The 19,480-nt window shown below is 43.2% G+C and overlaps 1 protein-coding gene across 1 annotated transcript in view; it reads right to left on the bottom strand.

Moving 5' to 3' along the window:
* LOC134572450 (sperm acrosome membrane-associated protein 4-like) overlaps positions 1-11,055 on the bottom strand; it is a 715,452-nt gene extending 704,397 nt beyond the window's left edge. The window contains exons 1-2 of the mRNA XM_063431429.1: positions 10,840-11,055; positions 8,695-8,799 (exon numbers count right to left, since the gene is read on the bottom strand). Coding sequence (XP_063287499.1) covers positions 8,695-8,799; positions 10,840-10,891 — 157 coding nt within the window. The 5' untranslated portion in view covers positions 10,892-11,055. The remainder of the gene's footprint in view (positions 1-8,694; positions 8,800-10,839) is intronic.
* Positions 11,056-19,480: the final 8,425 nt, after the last annotated feature.

Here is a 19,480-nt window from a genome sequence, read left to right as displayed (position 1 = left end):
TCCTTGTACACACATGACCTTTGAAGCATAGACTGCTACACTGCTGGTAATGAGCAATAGGGAGATGCATTTCATGTTACATGTAAGCTAGCCTATCTTACTAAAATGTTGAAGCATGTTATTATTATTTTACTATAAAATTGTGCTGTCAAATGTATGCCACAATGATGTTTAACACTGTTACTGTCTGGCTTGTCACAGCTGTCGTGGCTTTCACAAGCGTAATGTTATGCTCTGCACAGAAAAAATAAAGAATTAAAAAAAAAAAAATTGTAAACACACTTTTTCTAACTTTGACCCCCAAAATCTGTTACACATCTACAACCACCAAAAAACAGCCATGCTAAATAGTTTCAAAAATGTTTTCCTGAGTTTAGAAATACCCAATGTTAACATGTTAGCTTTTTTTTTTTTTGCAAGTTCTAGGGCTATAAGTACAAGTAGCACTTTGTTATTCCCGAACCCTTTTTATTTTTCAAAATTAACGCAAGTTACATTGTAATGCTGATATCTGTCAGGAATCCCTGAATAACCCTTCACATGTATATATTTTTTAAAAGAAGACAACCTAAGGTATTACACTTTGGGTATTTTGACTCTTTTCATGCAACCCTTTTACCACCAATCTATGCCAAATAAAAAAAAAATCAGGTTCAGGTTCTCTGGGGGGGCTAAAAGACCTTATTTGGAGGGTGTGCATTCTAGTTTTCCAACGTGGAATTATCACAGTTGGTCATCATCCATCCAAGACTATGTCCAGTCTTTTTTAGTAGCCACTTCGTCACAAACCCTGGCCAAAATTAGCATTTGTATTATTATTTTTTTTGCATTTCTCACAAATAAACTGCCATTTCACCGACATTCATATTTGTGTAGAGTAATGTCTCACAAGTACAACAGTACCCCTCAAGTACAGGTTTTATGATGTTTTGGAAAGTTACAGGGTCAAACATAACCATGACATACCATTTGAAAAAGTAGACAATGCAGGGTATTCAAAATGGTATATGTCCAGTGTTAGTCACAAATGTTACTACATCCAGTGCATCACTATTTATATACATAGTTTCATTTATGCACTTTATTTATTGATTTATAAAATATTTTACGAGGGAGGATACATTGAGATTTCTCTCGTTTTCAAGTATGTCATGGGTACACCAAACATTGCATTGATACAATAGGGTACAATAAAAAGCAAAACCAATATCACAAAATGTAATATATAATCAACCACGACACGTGCATTCTGTTATGAGGTATGTAGAGAGGGATCTCTTAAAGGACTTTAGGCTTGGGGTAGATTTGAAAGTGTGCGGGAGGTCGTTCCATAATCGCAGCGCTCTGTATGAAAAGGAGGATCGGGCCGCTTTCTTTTGTATTGAGGTAGACTAAATAAAGTGCTGGCACTGAATCGGAGGTTATAGGAGGTGGGAACAGCCGGGGAGTGCATTCTGCTCAGGTAGGGCGGGAGCTTCCCAGAAAAGCTCTTAAACACATGGCTGGAAAGATGAAGGGTGCGTCTGGATTCCAGCGACAGCCAGTTTAGTTCTTTTAGCATGTCACAATGGTGGGTCCTGTAACAAAGCAGCAGAATGAGTTATACAATGTATTGAGTAAAGCAACATAGGCCCAGCAAACCAATCTGGCAAATTTCAATGTGCAAACATGGGAAAGGGGAAAGCTCTACATTTGACCCCTGTAAGTTTCCTTAAACACATAAAACCTGTAAATTGGGAGCACTGTTGTACTCGTGAGACACTTCTGAATACAAATATGTGTATTTTACTTCAGTAAAATCCAACAGTATTATGACATTCACAGTTAAAATGCCATGCAGAACTTGAAAAATAAAATGTCTTAATTTCTCATACTTTTTATATTTTATTCATGTTAAATTATGTTTCATATATAAATAGTTGATGTGAAATGAAAGCCCTGTTTCTCCTGAACAAAATTATATGTAACAAGTGTGGGTGCATTTAATATGAAAGAGGTGAATTACAGTTGAACAGACATGTAGCGCAAATTCCAGGTTTTGTTTACGTTTTGTTTTGATCACAACTTGTACAATTGGCTCCGTCCTTAAGGGGTTAAGAGAATCAGTGTTGGAAATCAGATTATTTTAAAGTGTATGTGCATTATAATATGAAAGGAAGGGGGGGGGGGTTACTCTTTATTTTTAGACAGTTTTACACTATGTTGGTTTTCATCTGAATGTTTTTTATATTAATAAACACAGTCATTTGCACTTTTTAATTCTTTTTTTTGCTATTGAGATAAATGTGTTCATCATTTTATATATAGTTTTTACTCACTATATTAAATTTTAATAGTGTATTTAAAGGCACCGTACACCTTAATTTTACCTGTATTCATATTTTAATGTATTGCCATTAAACCTGTCTCCTGCTTAGAGCATCAATTATGTTTCTGGAAATAAAACATAACTGTCATCTCTCCATTTTCAGATTGCTTGTCCTAGGCTGCTGCATTAAATCATTCTGGCTGTTTCTCTCCTCCCTGTGCTGATCTCACACACAGCCTGCCCCTCCTCCCTTCTTCTCCTTGCAGGCATTACTTTCCCCTGGGCTGAATTCAAACAGGAGAGGCACCCAGAGGGAGGATTCCCTGATAAGAAAAGTGCAGAGCACAGCCTCCTTATCTCTATGCTGATCAGCACAGACTGAACTGACTGAGAGAATGGTTGTTTTTTAGCCTCTGATTTTAGAGAAATCTTGGCATTTGCTAACAATTCTTCTAGCACAGTTTATAGATGAAATTTGATACAATATCATTTAAGACTAAGTTGTATTGGTCATGACAGATACCCTTTAAAGCACTCTGCAATTTTGTGAGATCACTCTGTCCCTTACATAACTTTTGATGCATAGAGTGGGTTTTTGCTTATGTAGTTAACTCTACACGGTCATCGATTGTCAAACGTATGTTTTCCTGCTGATGGGCAAGGAATGCATAGCTGTGACATGTTTTATGTTAACTTCATGTGCTCCAAGAACAAGTTCAATCACAAGGGACTCCCAGTGGAAGAGTTTTTATAATTCAAATTAATTACCACCCAAGTAGAGGCTCATCCATAGAGGCAGTTGGGGAAACCATTAGTTAATTAATTAAACTATATCATTATTTTTACAGTTGGGGATTTAAACTTTTTTTTGTGTAAACTTACACCTTTGAGATTTGTCTGTTTGATGAAAAAAATTCGCTATGTCCTTTTAATTATTAGAATTTGTATAGTTTAAATCTCCTCCCCCATTTATATGCTCCTCTAGTGCTGATAGTAATAGTTGAAAAAAAAAAGCTTAACAAAATGTATGATTGTTTGTTACTAAATCTGCTTAAATCCTATGAAAGGTTGAGGCCCAGAGGCGGCGGGCTGAAAGCTAGCCGGATAGGAGGCATGTGTGGGTGTGGTGGGTGTAGGTGTCATAAGTGGGTGTGTAAGGGTTGGGTGTGGTCATTTATATAGCAGTCATTTTGTCTCCCTTACCTCAGCCATCTTAGATTTAACGGCGTGGTAACATCTCCCTCCCTCCCTCCCTTGGTTGTTACTTTGTTATCCTATTCCGTCTTACTAATGTTTTTTTCTTGTCACAGCTGGCGGGTATGGTCCTTGCCGAACCTGTTGGGAAAGGTGTACACTGGACGAAGGAATGCTGGGTCTGGTCCCTCCCCTAACTTCGGGCAATGGTTATGTATTTGGGCGTGCCCTCCGTGCCAGGAAAGGCGGCCAGGGGTTGGCATGGGGAATTGGTGGGCCAAGGTGAAGGCCAATTAGCTTGAACGAGGGGGGAGGGCAGGTGCCCTGGAAAGAGGTACTCCAAAAAGGTTATTATGGTTCGGTTGGCAAGGACGGGTTGTTGAGTTAAATATATACGCTCATTTTATACATGATTTAAATTGGTTTTAATTATTATATATATAAATAAAGCTGTGGCCTGTTTTATACCACATTTATGTTTTTGTCTTAATTGGGGAAGGGATAAGGCGGGGGCGGGGTGGGTGGTACGGTTTGGTGATCTTAGTGGGCACCACACATTAGCCACTACCTGCACACATGTGAATCACTCTCATTGGCGGTCAAACAATCACCTGTTGTAACAAATTATTCCTTTTTGTGGCAGAAAATATGCTGCCGTAAGAGACAGGCCTGTCTACGGGTAGCACCAAGGGTTGGAGTTTGCAGGATTCCGCTTCCCTTGATAAATCCTCCAATTTGACTTCATGCCTGCTGCATTGCTTAGGCCTGGACCTTCTGATGCGTTGTGCTTTAAATACAGGCCTGCACTTTTAATTCCCACCTGGCTCCATGCTTTAAACTCCTTCCTCTCTCACTCTCTCCCTGCTGACTGCTCTCCACTCCAGTGTCATCCAGGCAGGAGCTGAGAGCACTGTTCCCCACCCTGGTAGGACTTTGTCTGATACTCGGCTATGGAAAATAAACTAAAATGTTAAGGAATAAAGTTACCTTTAGCGCTGCAGTACTTACTTACTACATTTTCCATGAGAGTCAACCAGCCATTCAGAGAATATTTTATTTTAGGTTATACCTGAAATATAATTTACTTCCTCACATGCACATGCCGTCTTCAATATGTTGATAAGACCACTAGATCACTGAGTGAGAATACGAGAACACATAACAGATATTACTAACAACAAGTAGCTTAACCACTTGGTCTCATTACACTTTGCTAAGTTCCATAATTGGGACCATAAACAATTCCATTGTATAGGTAGCCAACAAGTTGGTAAATCCTGGAGAGTGGATGACCATGATAATGGACTTAGCAATGTGGACATGAGATGGATGTTCAATATGGAAACGTTAAGCCCACAAGGGTTAAATATACCCTTTGAAATTAATGGGTTTATTAATACTTTGTTTTTAAAAGGTTTCGTGTGTGTATTTATTTCCTTTTTGGAGATGTGTTTATGCCAATAAAGTACGTTTTATGTATGTAGGTAATTATTTAGGTTTATTGATCGGCTATGTATGATTTTTCCGATGTGAAACTGTTAATATGGACATTTCTAAATTGATGCTGCTGTAGCTCGATTGGTTGGTCTATAGGAATGCTGGGGAATTGCTCAATTATTCACCTGAAGAACAGATCTCTTCGAGACACGTTGTGCTGGCTTTAACATTTTATTGTATGTGACTGTGGAACTGCTTCATTCCGTCTTACATGTAAGACTGAATTAAGTTTCACGGAATAAAACTATATTTTATCCTGATTGACGGAATTTCCGTTTATTTGAAGGATTTCAATAAGATATTTGGAAGTTTATCCAGTACCCAGGAAGGTTCTTTTTTACGCTTACATACTTGAGCCAGGATATTTAGGCTCAAGAAAGTGTGAGTTTGCCATTATTTAGATAATTCACTGGGGCTATTTCTTATACGTATTGTGTTAGGTTATCGTATGTTTTTATTTTCTAGTTTATTTCTTACCAAGTGGGTGATTATATATGTGTATATAGTTTTTTGTTTTGTTGATTCGGTGTGCGCTATTCACCTAATGGTGGTTATTTACCTTTGTGGTTAGATACAAGTGATTAATATAGGGATAGCTAGAAGATAAGGCCAGGGAGTAATGAAAGTATTTAGAAAATTGGGCAGACTAGAAGGGGCGAATGGTTCTTATCTGCCGTCACATTCTATGTTTCTGATCTCACAGGTGTTTTAAGCAGCACATATCATTGGTTTTTGTTTGGTGTGTTTATAAGTGTAAACACATTTCATGTACGGTCCATGTTACAGGGAATAGAAAGAAAAAAGACCAGTTTTCTCCTGTATTTGTCTATTTCCATTCCACAAGCAGTCAGTGAATGAGGAAACAGCAGCAGTGATGTTACATAGGTTTTTTTAATTTTCCCTGACTGACATAATATCCCTTGTTCTTATATGCTTTTCTATAACTAATCAGTTTGGTATTTATCAGGGTTTGACGACTCTTGAACGCCAAGCTAAGTGGAAGGAGCGAAGAAATTAACAGAAATAATATACAGACTTGGACACTACAGCCCAGACCAGGCATGGGCAACCTTCGGCACTCCAGATGTCTTGGACTACACAACCCATGATGCTTTTCCAGCATTATGGGGGATGTAGTCCACAACATCTGGAGTGCCGAAGGTTGCCTATCCCTGGCCTAGACCGTACTTACAATTAGGCATCTGAAACAGTAGTGTAGGTTGGAAGCATAGGGCCCATTAGGAACTGTTCCCAGATGCCTGTGGTAATTATTTATAAAATATTTTACCAGGAAAGATACATTGAGATTTCTCTCGTTTTCAAGTATGTCCTGTGTCCACAAATCATTGCATTAATACAACAGGGTACAATAAAATACAAAAACAATATATACAACATTTACCATAGAACAGGTAGGACAGGTGCATTCTGTTTTGAGGTATGTAGAGAGATCTCTTAAAGCATTTTACGTTTGGGAAAGATTTTAAAGTGTGCGGGAGGTCGTTCCACAATTGCGGCGCTCTGTAGGAGAAGGAGGATCGGGCTGCTTTGTTTTTGTATTGAGGTAGACTAAATAAAGTGCTGGCACTGAATCAGAGGTTATAGGAGGTGGGAACAACCGAGGAGAGCTTTTTGCTCAGGTAGGGTGGGAGTTTCCCAGAAAAGCTCTTAAACACAAGGCTGGGAAATGATGGGGGCGTCTGGATTCCAGAGACAGCCAGTTTAGTTATTTTAGCATGTCACAATGGTGGGTCCTGTAATTACATTGTAGCACAAATCGGCAGAACGAGTTATACAATGTATTGAGTTTATTAATGTGGGATTGCGGTGCAGATGCATATACTACATCCCCATAATCAATGATTGGCATCAGCATTTGCTGTACAATCTTTTCCTTTACTGAAGGGCTTAGGCAGGATTTGTTTCTGTACAGGGCACCTAGTTTTGGATAAAGTTTAGATGCAAGCTTTTCTATGTGGAGGCCAAAACATAGATTGGGGTCTCACATACCCAAGTATTTGAAAGAGTGGACTGCGGTCAGTGTGCTATTTGAATTTGTTTTGATGGATAGGTGGGAATTGTGTAATTTAGGTACTGTTCCACAGATAATTGTGACAGTTTTCTCAGTGTTTAGGAAGAGGTTTTTTTTTTTTTGCAATCCACTTTTCTACCTCTGTAAACTGGTCTTGGAGCACAGCCTCAAGCTGCGGTAGCTCGGATTTTCTCACATAGATCACTGTCGTCTGCGTACATATGAGAATTTTCAGACATTAGGCAGATCATTTATAAATAATGTAAATAGTAGGGGGCTGAGAATGGAACCTTGGGGAACACCACACGTGACTGGGAGAGGGAGGGAGTCACTGTCAGAAATGGACACATATAGCGAGCGTTCTGATACATATGATCGAAACCAGGTAATAAAGAATCTTAAAGGACCACTATAGTGCCAGGAAAACTTGTTTTCCTGGCACTATAATGCCCTGAGGGTGCCCCCACCCTCAGGGTCCCCCTCCCGCCGGGCTGGATGGAGTGTAAAGGGTTAAAACTTACCTTTATTCCAGCGCCAGGCGGGGAGCTCTCCTCCTCCGATCATCCCTTTCGGCTGAATGTGCATGCACGGCAAGAGCTGCACGCGCATTCAGACGGTTGTATAGGAAAGCATTTACAATGATTTCCTATGGACGCTTGCGTGCTCTCACTGTGATTTTCACAGTGAGAATCACGCAAGTGCCTCTAGCAGCTGTCAGTGAGACAGTCACTAGAGGCTGGATTAACCCTAATATAAACATAACAGTTTCTCTGAAACTGCCATGTTTATATTAAAAAAAAAAAAAAAAAAAAGTTAATCCTAGAGGGACCTGGCAACCAGACCACTTCATTAAGCTGAAGTGGTCTGGGTGCCTAGAGTGGTCCTTTAAGAGTTCATGCGACCTATTGAAGTCTTCAAAGGAATCCTTACGGCACTCCTGGACCGATTAGTCTAGAGGTAGCTCTGTGTTAAATGCATTATCCAAAAATAACCATTTCCTTTGTGAGAAATGGTCACTTGCACGATTATCAATGAGTCAGTGAAGTAAACTCAAACACACCCAAGATAAAACTTTTATTGTAAATTTCTCAACAGGATATACTTACAAAACCTTTATAAACAAAAACTAAGAAACCTGAAAATCTGTTTTATTTGATTGTCCAGTGCCTGGAAAGAAGACGATTTGAGAAGAACCAAGAGGAAAGGAAGGATGTTCTGCGGACATGAGAGACTAGGCAGTGAATAGTAATTGTACAGATCTGTTGTGATACTATGCATTGGAGAAGGATTCTGAAGATTGTGGGTTGATGATCTTCATTTTGTCTGAATACAGACTTTACATCTCAAACTCAGAATAGTTTAACCAACCACAGGGAAACCAGAACCGCTATCCCGGTGACAGCAGACAGCCTGGGGGTGACAGCAGAGTTACAGAGGTTGGTAATACAGCAGGAAGGAGTGGTTTTCACGGTTAGGCCAAGATACGTCTCAGAGGAATCAGTAAAACACTGAGTTGGATTCAAACAACCTTTCTTCCTTAAGGATACCCCAGCTGAAACAAAGAGACAGACTTTAAATACTTGACATGATTCTATATATATATAAAATAGTGTCAGAGTCAGCGTGATAAACGCAGTGATAGAACAGAAAACAAATTCCTTACCGGCTGTGGACGTATATGTCACACAGGACTCTAGAAACCCGCAGGTCTTCGTAGAAGGCACTAGACAGGTTCCATAGTCACATTGATAGCATTCCAATGAATGGACTGGAAGAGAAAGTACAGGCTAAACATTACTGTATTGTGGCAGTAGACAGGAGGGATCTCCTCCAGCAGGTAAATGCCATGTACAATGTTACGGACAAAAGGACAGGGACACATTGTTTCTTAACAGCACAGTTCCAACATTCAGACAGGAGGCTATCCTGGCATTCACTCTGCTGTGTCAATATATATCACAGAGCTAGTCTCACATCCTAAAAATTAAATATCCATATTGGGATTTGAACCCAAAACAACTGGGGAAGAGACAGCATTTTCTTAATGTTTTGAACAAACTGGGTTGTAAATGATAAAGTGAGAGTTTACTTATTTTGTAATCATTCAGAAGACTGTGAAATGACAGGAATTAAAGGGATTTTTAACATTTTACTCTCATGTAGCTGAACTGAAGACATAGCCAACCTTCACGAAGTCACACTCCCCAGGTTTATATAATATATTTTGAATTGTATTGAAAAAAAAACATTTGTTAACAACAGATCCGTAGAATTAATACAAAATCGCCCATGTTTGCCTAAATGTTCAATGTACTAGAATATTTTAGTGAATAACTGTTTGTGGACTAAGTATTTGGAGAGTTTTTTTTGTGTGTGTTTTAAGATTTTAAGAAATATTTATTGATGAGAAAAAAAAAAAAAGTTGTCTCAGAGTGATGCATGTCCCTTTCAAGAAAGCTGTGCAGTGAGAAGTGAAATGGACTGTGGGAATACCAATTATGACAGGAGAGACAGATTTAAGGAATGTGCATTAGCTACATAGAGATAAGCAAAATATTTGTTTTAAAGGGACTAGGAGATTGTCTGATAAGGGAGGTGGGCTGTTTGAAGCCAATTTGTGGAGGGCAGAAGGGGATATACTATAAATCACAATCACAGTGTCATGATCACATCCAATCAACTGGATAATGAATCCGATGGGAGAGACACAATCACCCAGTTAATGATTTTTAATGTATAGGGAAACAATAGACATTACATAGGGGTTTGGTTACTAGTTGTGACCGTCCCTCATTGTTAGGGGGTTTCTTTTTTTTTTTAATCACAAAATCATATTACAGTTACAGTGTTAGCATTTCTTAAATTACATCACAGACCAAGCTTCCCACAATGGCATTCCTAACTTCCAAAAATACCAGGGGCTTAAGCTCAAAGTAAGACTCCACCTGAGTGACCATCTAGATTTCCAAAATTACAGCCTCTCAGTTGTGTATTTAATGTCAATAGCACCCCCCAATCATGAAATCACAGACCCAGCTCCCCATTTACTGGGATATATAATGACACAGAATTAGATCAGACCCAGCTCCCCATTTACTGGGATATATAATGACACAGAATTAGATCAGATCCAGCTCCCCATTTACTGGGATATATAATGACACAGAATTAGATCAGACCCAGCTCCCCATTTACTGGGATATATAATGACAGAGAATTAGATCAGATCCAGCTCCCCATTTACTGGGATATATAATGACACAGGATTAGATCAGATCCAGCTCCCCATTTACTGGGATATATAATGACACAGAATTAGATCACAGATCCAGCTCCCCATTTACTGGGATATATAATGACACAGAATTAGATCCCAGATCCAGCTCCCCATTTACTGGGATATATAATGACACAGGATTAGATCAGATCCAGCTCCCCATTTACTGGGATATATAATGACACAGAATTAGATCCCAGATCCAGCTCCCCATTTACTGGGATATATAATGACACAGAATTAGATCCCAGATCCAGCTCCCCATTTACTGGGATATATAATGGCACAGAATTAGATCCCAGATCCAGCTCCCCATTTACTGGGATATATAATGGCACAGAATTAGATCCCAGATCCAGCTCCCCATTTACTGGGATATATAATGGCACAGAATTAGATCCCAGATCCAGCTCCCCATTTACTGGGATATATAATGACACAGGATTAGATCAGACCCAGCTCCCCATTTACTGGGATATATAATGACACAGAATTAGATCACAGAGACAGTTTCCTATTTATTCTACTCACCTAACTGGGAGCTCAGGATGAGAAAAATCAAAACTGTCATAAGAATCTTCATGTTTCCTTGCTTTAATAATCCTCTGATCTTTCTTCTTGCAGGCTCTCTTCTCAGTAACCCTCCCTGCTCAGGTAACCTTCCTTTTAAAGGAGGCAGTTTGCACCCCCACCCCTATTGTGGTAAAGAATTAACTATTCACAGCTTGTCCCCTTGATAAAGCATTCAGTAAACACTCTCCCTGTGTGGGTCAGCTCCCAGCCTGTTCAGGGAGGAGAATTGCAAGTCACAGTTTATTCATCTGGTGGAAATCAGGTCTGATTCAGTCAGTTAACCTTACTCATTTCTTATTTCCCCCATTAACAGATAAATACATTGTAATTCCCAGTTCAGGGAGGGGCAGCCAAACCGTGCATATCATGGGTGGCATTATAATGGTACAGATGCCCCCTGACCCAACTGTGGGCACTCGGTGGGAAATTAAATATTCTAGAAAGGGGGAGGCATGCCAGCGACCACACCCTGAAATAGGAATATGGGAGCTATGTAGAATAAAGTTAAGAAATAAAGATAGCAATTCCAATCTAAGGTTTAACCCCTTAAGGACCAGACTTCCAGAATAAAAGGGAATAATGACATGTCACACATGTCATGTGTCCTTAAGGGGTTAAAGGATATTAATGAATTCTAATTCCTCATTGAGTCCAAATGGGACTAGGGTTTTTAAACTGTAGATCCAAAACCCTCTCCAGGGTATGTGTACTAGAACTTGAGTGTTTTGGGATCACCATTATGGACTTCCATGAAGTGTTTGGACAGGGTATGGTTCTCAAACTTTCTTTTTATGTTGTATGTTGAAAATTAGATTAAGAGAGCACACTCACCTGTGTCCCACATATTGAAGGCCGCACTAACATTCTAATAAATATATGACCTGCTTAGAATGACAGCAGGGGCGGGCTGGGCTGGGGGGCAGGGAGGCAATTGGTGGACCAGTCCTAATGCTGCAGCCACCTGAGTGCTCTGTAAAGAGCCTCAGGCGGCTGCAGCGCTGCTTCTCTCCTCCCCTCCCCTTCCCTGTAGCGTGGCCAAGCTCCTCTCCGGTCCGCCGTGCCCGGCCGGAGTGATAGGAAGGTTCACACTCAGGGTGCACTTCCTGTCAGTCCGGCCGGGTACAGGAAACAGAAACTCCTGTTCCGTGTGGAGTTTCAGTTTCCTGTACCCGGCTGGACTGACAGGAAGTGCACCCTGAGTGTGAACCTTCCTATCACTCCGGCCAGGCACCGCGGACCGCAGAGGAGCTCAACCACGCTACAGGGGAGGGGAGGTGAGGGGGGTAGTAAGAAGAAGGGAAGGGGGAATAAGAAGGAGGGGAAGGGGGGATAAGAAGAGGGGGGGTGGGAGTAAGAAGAGGGGGAGGGGGAGTAAAAAGGAGGGGATATAAGAAAAAGAGGGGGGTAAGAAGAAGAAGGGGGAGTAAGAAGAAGGTGGTAAGAAAAAGAGGGGGGAGTAAGAAGAAGAGGGGAGTAAGAAGAAGAGGGGGTAAGAAGAAGAAGGGGGAGTAAGAAGAAGAGGGGGTAAGAAGAAGAAGGGGGAGTAAGAAGAGGGGGAGGGGAGAGTAAGAAGAACGGGGGAGAAAGAAGGAGGGGAGATAAAAAAAAGAGGGGGGTAAGAAGAAGAAGGGGAGTAAGAAAAAGAAGGGGGAGTAAGAAGAAGAAGGGGGACTAAGAAGAAGGGGGGAGTAAGAAAAAGAGGGGGGTAAGAAGAAGAAGGGGGTTAAGAAGAAGAGGTGAGTAAGAAGAAGAAGGGGGAGTAAGAAGAAGGGGGGAGTAAGAAGAAGGGGGAGTAAGAAGAAGGTGGTTAAGAAGAAGAGGGGGGAGTAAGAAGAAGAAGGGGGAGTAAGAAGAAGGGGGGAGTACGAAGAAGGGGGAGTAAGAAGAAGAGGGGGTAAGAAGAAGAAGGGGGAGTAAGAAGGGGGAGGGGAGAGTAAGAAGAGGGGAGAGTAAGAAGAACGGGGGAGTAAGAAGAAGGGGGAGATAAGAAAAAAAGGGGGGTAAGAAGAAGAAGGGGGAGTAAGAAAAAGAAGGGGGAGTAAGAAGAAGAAGGGGGAGTAAGAAGAAGGGGGGAGTAAGAAAAAGAGGGGGGTAAGAAGAAGAAGGGGGTTAAGAAGAAGAGGGTGAGTAAGAAGAAGGAGGAGTAAGAAGAAGGGGGGAGTAAGAAGAAGGGGGAGTAAGAAGAAGGGGGTTAAGAAGAAGAGGGGGGGGTAAGAAGAAGAAGGGGGAGTAAGAAGAAGGGGGTTAAGAAGAAGAGGGGGGAGTAAGAAGAAGAAGGGGGAGTAAGAAGAAGGGGGGAGTAAGAAGAAGGGGGAGTAAGAAGAAGAGGGGGTAAGAAGAAGAAGGGGGAGTAAGAAGGGGGAGGGGAGAGTAAGAAGAACGGGGGAGTAAGAAGGAGGGGAGATAAAAAAAGAGGGGGTAAAAAGAAGAAGGGGAGTAAGAAAAAGAAGGGGGAGTAAGAAGAAGAAGAAGGGGGAGTAAGAAGAAGAAGAAGGGGGGAGTAAGAAGAAGGGGGAGTAATAAGGGGAGTAAGAAGGAGGGGAGTAAGAAGGAGGGGAGATAAGAAAAAGAGGGGAGTAAGAAGAAGAAGGGGGAGTAAGAAAAAGAAGGGGGTGTAAGAAGAAGAGGGGGGCGTAAGAAGAAGAGGGGGTAAGAAGAAGGGGGTAAGAAGAAGGGGGGAGTAAGAAGAGGGGGAGGCGAGATTAAGAAGAGGTGGAGGGGGGAGTAAGAAGAGGGGGGTAAGAAGGAGGGGAGATAAGAAAAAGAGGGGGGGTAAGAAGAAGAAGGGGGAGTAATAAGAAGAAGGGGGAGCAATAAGAAGAAGGGGGAGCAATAAGAAGAAGAAGGAGGTAAGAGGAACAGGTTGGGGAGTAAGAAGAACAAGTGGGTGAGAAAGAAGAACAAGGGGGGAGTAAGAAGAACAAGGGGGAAGTAAGAAGAACACAGGGAGGAGGGGGGTAAGAAGAACACGGGTGAGGAGAACACATGGAGGGGTGGGAGTGAGAAGAACACAGGGAGGGTGGAGGGGGGGGGATGAGAAGAGCACAGGGAGGGTGGGTGAGTGTGAGAAGAGACCGCTAAGGGAGGGTGGGGGAGAGGAGAGACCACTAAGGGGCAAGACAGGGAGCTCTTTCACACTATGTGCGCACACACACACACACAATGCATCCCTATACATACACACACACACAATGCATCCCTATACAAACACAGAAACACAACATGCTTCCCTTATACACAGAGAAACACACAATGCATCCATTACACACACACACACACAATGCATCCATTACACACACACACAATGCAACCCTTACACACAAAGATAATGCATCCTTTGCATACATACACAGAAACACACAATGCAAACCCTTACACACACATACCAACACACACACTGCTTTTCTTACATACACACAGAACACAATGCATCTCTTACACTCAATGCACACACATACAGACGCACACCTTGCATCCCTTATGCATACAAACACAGATTCACACAATGCATCCCTTACACACAACCAGAAACACACAATACATCCCTTATACACAAATACACATTGCTTCCACTACACACAAACACACTGCATCACCTACACACACTGGTATCCCTATACACTACATACCATAAGCACACATATTAGATCCTCTACAATAACACATAACACATCCCCTACACACTCCACTCCCTGTGAGCGAACTCATGGATAGGTGGAACATATAAGTGGACTTAAGAGTGGGCCTTATGGGCATACTCACCGTCAGGCCCTGGGGCCCAGACCTTGAGCTGTGTAAGGGGCCCCCAAAAAATGAAGCTGCTTCCAATTCTCCCAGAACATTGAATTTTGTGACCACAGTTACAAGCAGCCTCCAGGGATCCTGTTCTACACCAGACCAGTGGAGACAAACTGCAGCCCATCATCATCCTCATCTGGTTGTAAGTAGGCAATCTAGCATATTATTAGTGACACTAATCTATAATTTACCTCACATTAAAGGGACACTATAGCTTAATGAAGTGGTTCTGGTGTCTATAGCCGGTCCCTGCAGGCGTTTTAATGTAAACACACACTGTGTGCAGCACTGGCATTAGTTCATATGGCAGATCATATGGGTGGGGCATTGTGATGTCACATGGCTCTGATCCTGGGCAGGTGCACCAGTCTACTGGAGACCCACAGGAGGGGAGTGCACTGATTGCACTGCACTCTCCTCCTGCCCAGACCCGTCTTTACCGCAGTGCAAGTGCCCTCTGCCCCTAATTTACAGTGGCTCACACTCACACTCACAGCAAGCAGTGCCTGGAGCCCTTTGCAGAGATGGGAACAAAGAGGTTCTTCGGCAGCTGGCCGTCCTGCAAGCATTACATTAAACAGCTGTTCCCCATGCAGCCACAGCGCATGGGAGAGAGAGAGAAGTAGGCATGATTTAATCTCACAACAAATCCACTAAGCAAATCTTTATAAATTTGGGGGGATCAGCTCTGTTTCCACAGTTTATTGGTGTTTACTCTGATGTCTGTATTAATATTGAGGGCTGTCTAAGTAGTAACATGTAGTGTGTGTCAGAAGGGTCAGCAGTTGGGGTGTGCACGCTGTGCGGTCACGCAGGGTGCCATGACAACAGAGGCGCCCGGCAGGCCAACACAGCTCACAAGTTGGGGACACCAGCATATTCAATTTAAACGATTCGCTGGTGGTCCACTGGTGCGCACCAGCAGTAGGTGCAGTCAGATCATATCCTCTCCCTCGTGGTTCCGGCGCTCAGTTAGTGAGTCGGAGCACAGGCTCAGAGATTCTCAGCCTGCGCTCTGACAACATTGAAAGTCAGAGCCGTGAAGGAGCGGGTATGGCAAAGAGCTACTGATTAGCATAACATCAATATCCGTTATAAAACCAGGAAAAGGTGGGCATGGATGGTGAACTGATTTGGTGGTGCAATGGGCCACATGACTGGTTTTGCCCCCCAGGCCTAAGGCTGCCAGCCCTCCCCTGAATGACAGGTGATACAGTCTTCAATATTGTAGGTCCTGTTAGTTTTATATGATCGAAAACTAGTTGTTTTTCCAAAAGGTGGCCCTGGCCCTGTGGTTCTACATATATTGCACTGATCACACTTATAAAAACCTTTATTTCCATTTAAAAAATGCTTTTTTATTTCAGAGGCGTGGAAAGTATGCACTATTTTTTGTTTTCTGGTTAGTGCACCTCTGAAAATGATCCTAGGTTTAGGAGGTAGGACTGGACCACTTCTTTTATTTTTCACAAGGATTCTTCTTTTAACCATTTGTCAAATAAACTGTGTAACGGATCAACTGGGTACCTCCGTTGAAGGATGCTCCTAGCGCTTCCTGAGGACTCCAAGCACTAGATATAAAGAACAAAAAATTCCCCTTAGTCTTAGATTAACAAACCGTTAAATCTATGGCTAGGGAAATGGGTCAGAGTAGGTGGTACCAGCTCCACCAAGTATGGGCATGAACCCTTTATTGTAAAGATAATGAAAAAACACACACAAAATGCTAGGGTTGTTCCCCTTTAAAAAAAGGGGAAGAAACTCCCAAGCAAGCTGGTAAGATTAGAAATAGACACTAATCTTGACCTGAAAAAAAATCTTAGAGTTTGTTAGAGTCCAACAAAATAGGAAAAAGAGGGGAGAAAAAGATATACAGAACAATGCTAAGTATTATTGATACAGTGCGCAGAATGTATCTCTATATCAACAGTGATACACTGAAACTTTATTTAAAGGGAAACTCCAGTGCCAGGAAAACAATCCGTTTTCCTGGCACTGGAGGGTCCCTCTCCCTCCCACCCCCCAATCCCCGGTTACTGAAGGGGTGAAAACCCCTTCAGTCACTTACCTCAGGCAGCGACATGTCCCACGTCGCTGCCTGCTCCTCCCCCGCCGCTCCACCTTCTTCCTCCGTCGCCCGGTGGGCGAGACTGATCCCGCCCACCGGCCGAGGAGTCCCAATGCGCATGCGCGGCATCGCATTGGCGCACCCCATAGGAAAGCATTGAAAATTAATATCAATGCTTTCCTATGGGGAATAGAGCGACGCTGGAGGTCCTCACACAGCGTGAGGACGTCCAGCGACGCTCTAGCACAGATAATCTGTGCTAGGGACCAGGAAGTTCCCTCTAGTGGCTGTCTAGTAGACAGCCACTAGGGGAGGACTTAACCCTGCAAGGTAATTATTGCAGTTTATAAAAAACTGCAATAATGGGGCGGAGCTAGCCGTGGAACGGAATGGTCGCACACTTCAGAGCTCTGCACCAAGCAGAATAAAAACATAGAATTTCGGGTGGAAATTGGACCACAAACTGACCAATTTCTCGCTAACCAAGCAGGGGAACAAGATGGGCAGATAACACAAGAAACCCAAACCAGGGAAAAGCCCAAATACCAGAGATATTGGAGAACTATTGCGCAACACGCAGCAGGCCGCGCAACAGGCCGCGTGGCAAAAGATGGCGCTGGAGGACGAAGGCTCCTTCTATTCCTCGGATGGAACCCCCTCAGACCTCGGAGAGGGACCCTACAGAGGCTCAGCACTGGGCTTACCACCGGCACCCACTCCCGCACACCCACCAGCCGGAGCACCGGTAACGGCGGATCTGCTCAAAACAATGTTGGCAGACCTGCGAAGGGACATTGCCGCGGACATGGCCTACTTTAAGGACGCAGTGGAAGGCGCAACAGCCAAGATTGTCCTCTTGGAGGCCGCCACGAGCTCCCATGATACCAGACTTGCCTCGGTCGAGAAACAAATTGGGGACATGCAAAGGCAACAACTGGCAATGGCCGACAGGCTGGATAACACCGAAGACCAACGCAGGAAATATAATCTTAAAATCCGTGGAATCCCGGACTCAGTCACCCTCACTGACCTGCCACATTATGTGCGGAGATTGTTCGCAGTCCTGCTACCACCTAAACAAACGAAGCTGCTGAGACTAGACGGGATGTTTCGTCTTCCCAAATCAAAGAAGGCACCCCCGGAAGCCACTGCGGATCTTATTATCAGATTCCAGTCCTTGCAAGATAAAGCCATGCTTCAGAACGCAGCAAGGGGGAAGACCCCCCTACCCTTTGAGGGATCCGCATTGTCGCTGTTCCCGGACCTCACTCGAGCAACCCTCACTTGGAGGAAAACCCTTCAACCACTTCTACGCCGGCTGCGCGACAACGGAATACCTTACCGCTGGGGCATACCGAGGGCGATCTTATTCACCCACCAGGGGACGGCCTATAGAGCGCACACCTACCTGGAACTGGACGCACTCCTGCTCCAAATGGGCCTCAACACCCACGCTGATAAAGGCAATACGAGACTTTCCCAACTGAACCCAGCGGGGATAGCAGAGTTTGTCCCACATCGAACCCAACGGCCCGCACCCGCCAGCGTGAGATAGGAGACACCCGTGGAACACCACTCTGCTTCCATAACGAACAGGCTCCAGTTAAGATCCACGAAACCACCTGATACCTCAGGACTTGATCGGTTATAATATTATGCTGTTCCTATATGCTTTCTTGTTGTTGATTTGTATTTCTTATGTTTTTATTTATTTAACCACCACTGATCTTCTACGTGCAGAGATCACATGAAGGCCCTATTTTAACCATACCCACATATGGCTGCCGGGCTTTACCAGACCAAAAGCTAGCAATATCTTTTCCAGCCGCGTTAACAATAGCGATACCCTCCCCCCCACACACTACTCAAGGAGGGGTTAAAATCCCCCGACGAGCACACATAGCCTAACAACAACCCCAGAGTTACTCGCTAGGATGCCCTTAAGACACCCCCCACCCCCGGGGTTCCCTCCTCGACTTGCAATTTGCAACGTAACTAACCGTTACAAGACATAAACGAGGACACCTAACCTAGCAAGCCCTTATACCCACCAGAACCCGCACATAGACACGACTCTGGTCACGCACTTAGACAGCTCTTTAATGGAATCTCTCTTCACCAGTCCCCCCCCCCCAAACAAAACAACGAATACTAATGCAGGAATGCAGTATAGATAGCCGAAGGGGGTCAGTCTACCACAAGAGCACCTATTCCCTCGTGAACACCGCTAAGTTACCTGTCTCCAGTCTTGGAGAACCCTTTACTCTTATTTGCATGATGTTTATGTTATTGACCAGGCATATAAAACCAAAAATCCTCATTCTGCTTGCCTACCGCTTGTGAAATCTATAAAATATGACCTGTTATGCACTTTTGTTCTGTTAACCAATGTCAATTGTATTTACTTATGGCATATATGCAGAATGAGAAAAATAAAGAATTTTAAAAAACTGCAATAATTACACTTGCAGGGTTAAGGGTAGTGGGAGTTGGCACCCAGACCACTCCAATGAGCAGAATTGGTCTGGGTGCCTGGAGTGTCCCTTTAACTACTCTAAAAAGGAGATACAATGGCACCTGTGTATCAATAGAATAACTCTGATTCCTGTAAATGCTTGTAATATCTGTCCTTGGTGCATAAATGAACACTTTGTTCTAGATGCTGATACCAAGGAAGCTTCAAGGAAGCTTGGTATCAGCATCTAGAACAAAGTGTTGATTTATGCACCAAGG

This window comes from Pelobates fuscus, chromosome 9 (genome assembly GCF_036172605.1).
Source record: "Pelobates fuscus isolate aPelFus1 chromosome 9, aPelFus1.pri, whole genome shotgun sequence".
Taxonomy (NCBI): domain Eukaryota; kingdom Metazoa; phylum Chordata; class Amphibia; order Anura; family Pelobatidae; genus Pelobates; species Pelobates fuscus.
The sequence above is the reverse complement of the archived record's forward strand: the minus strand, read 5'-3'. Positions and strand labels throughout refer to the sequence as shown.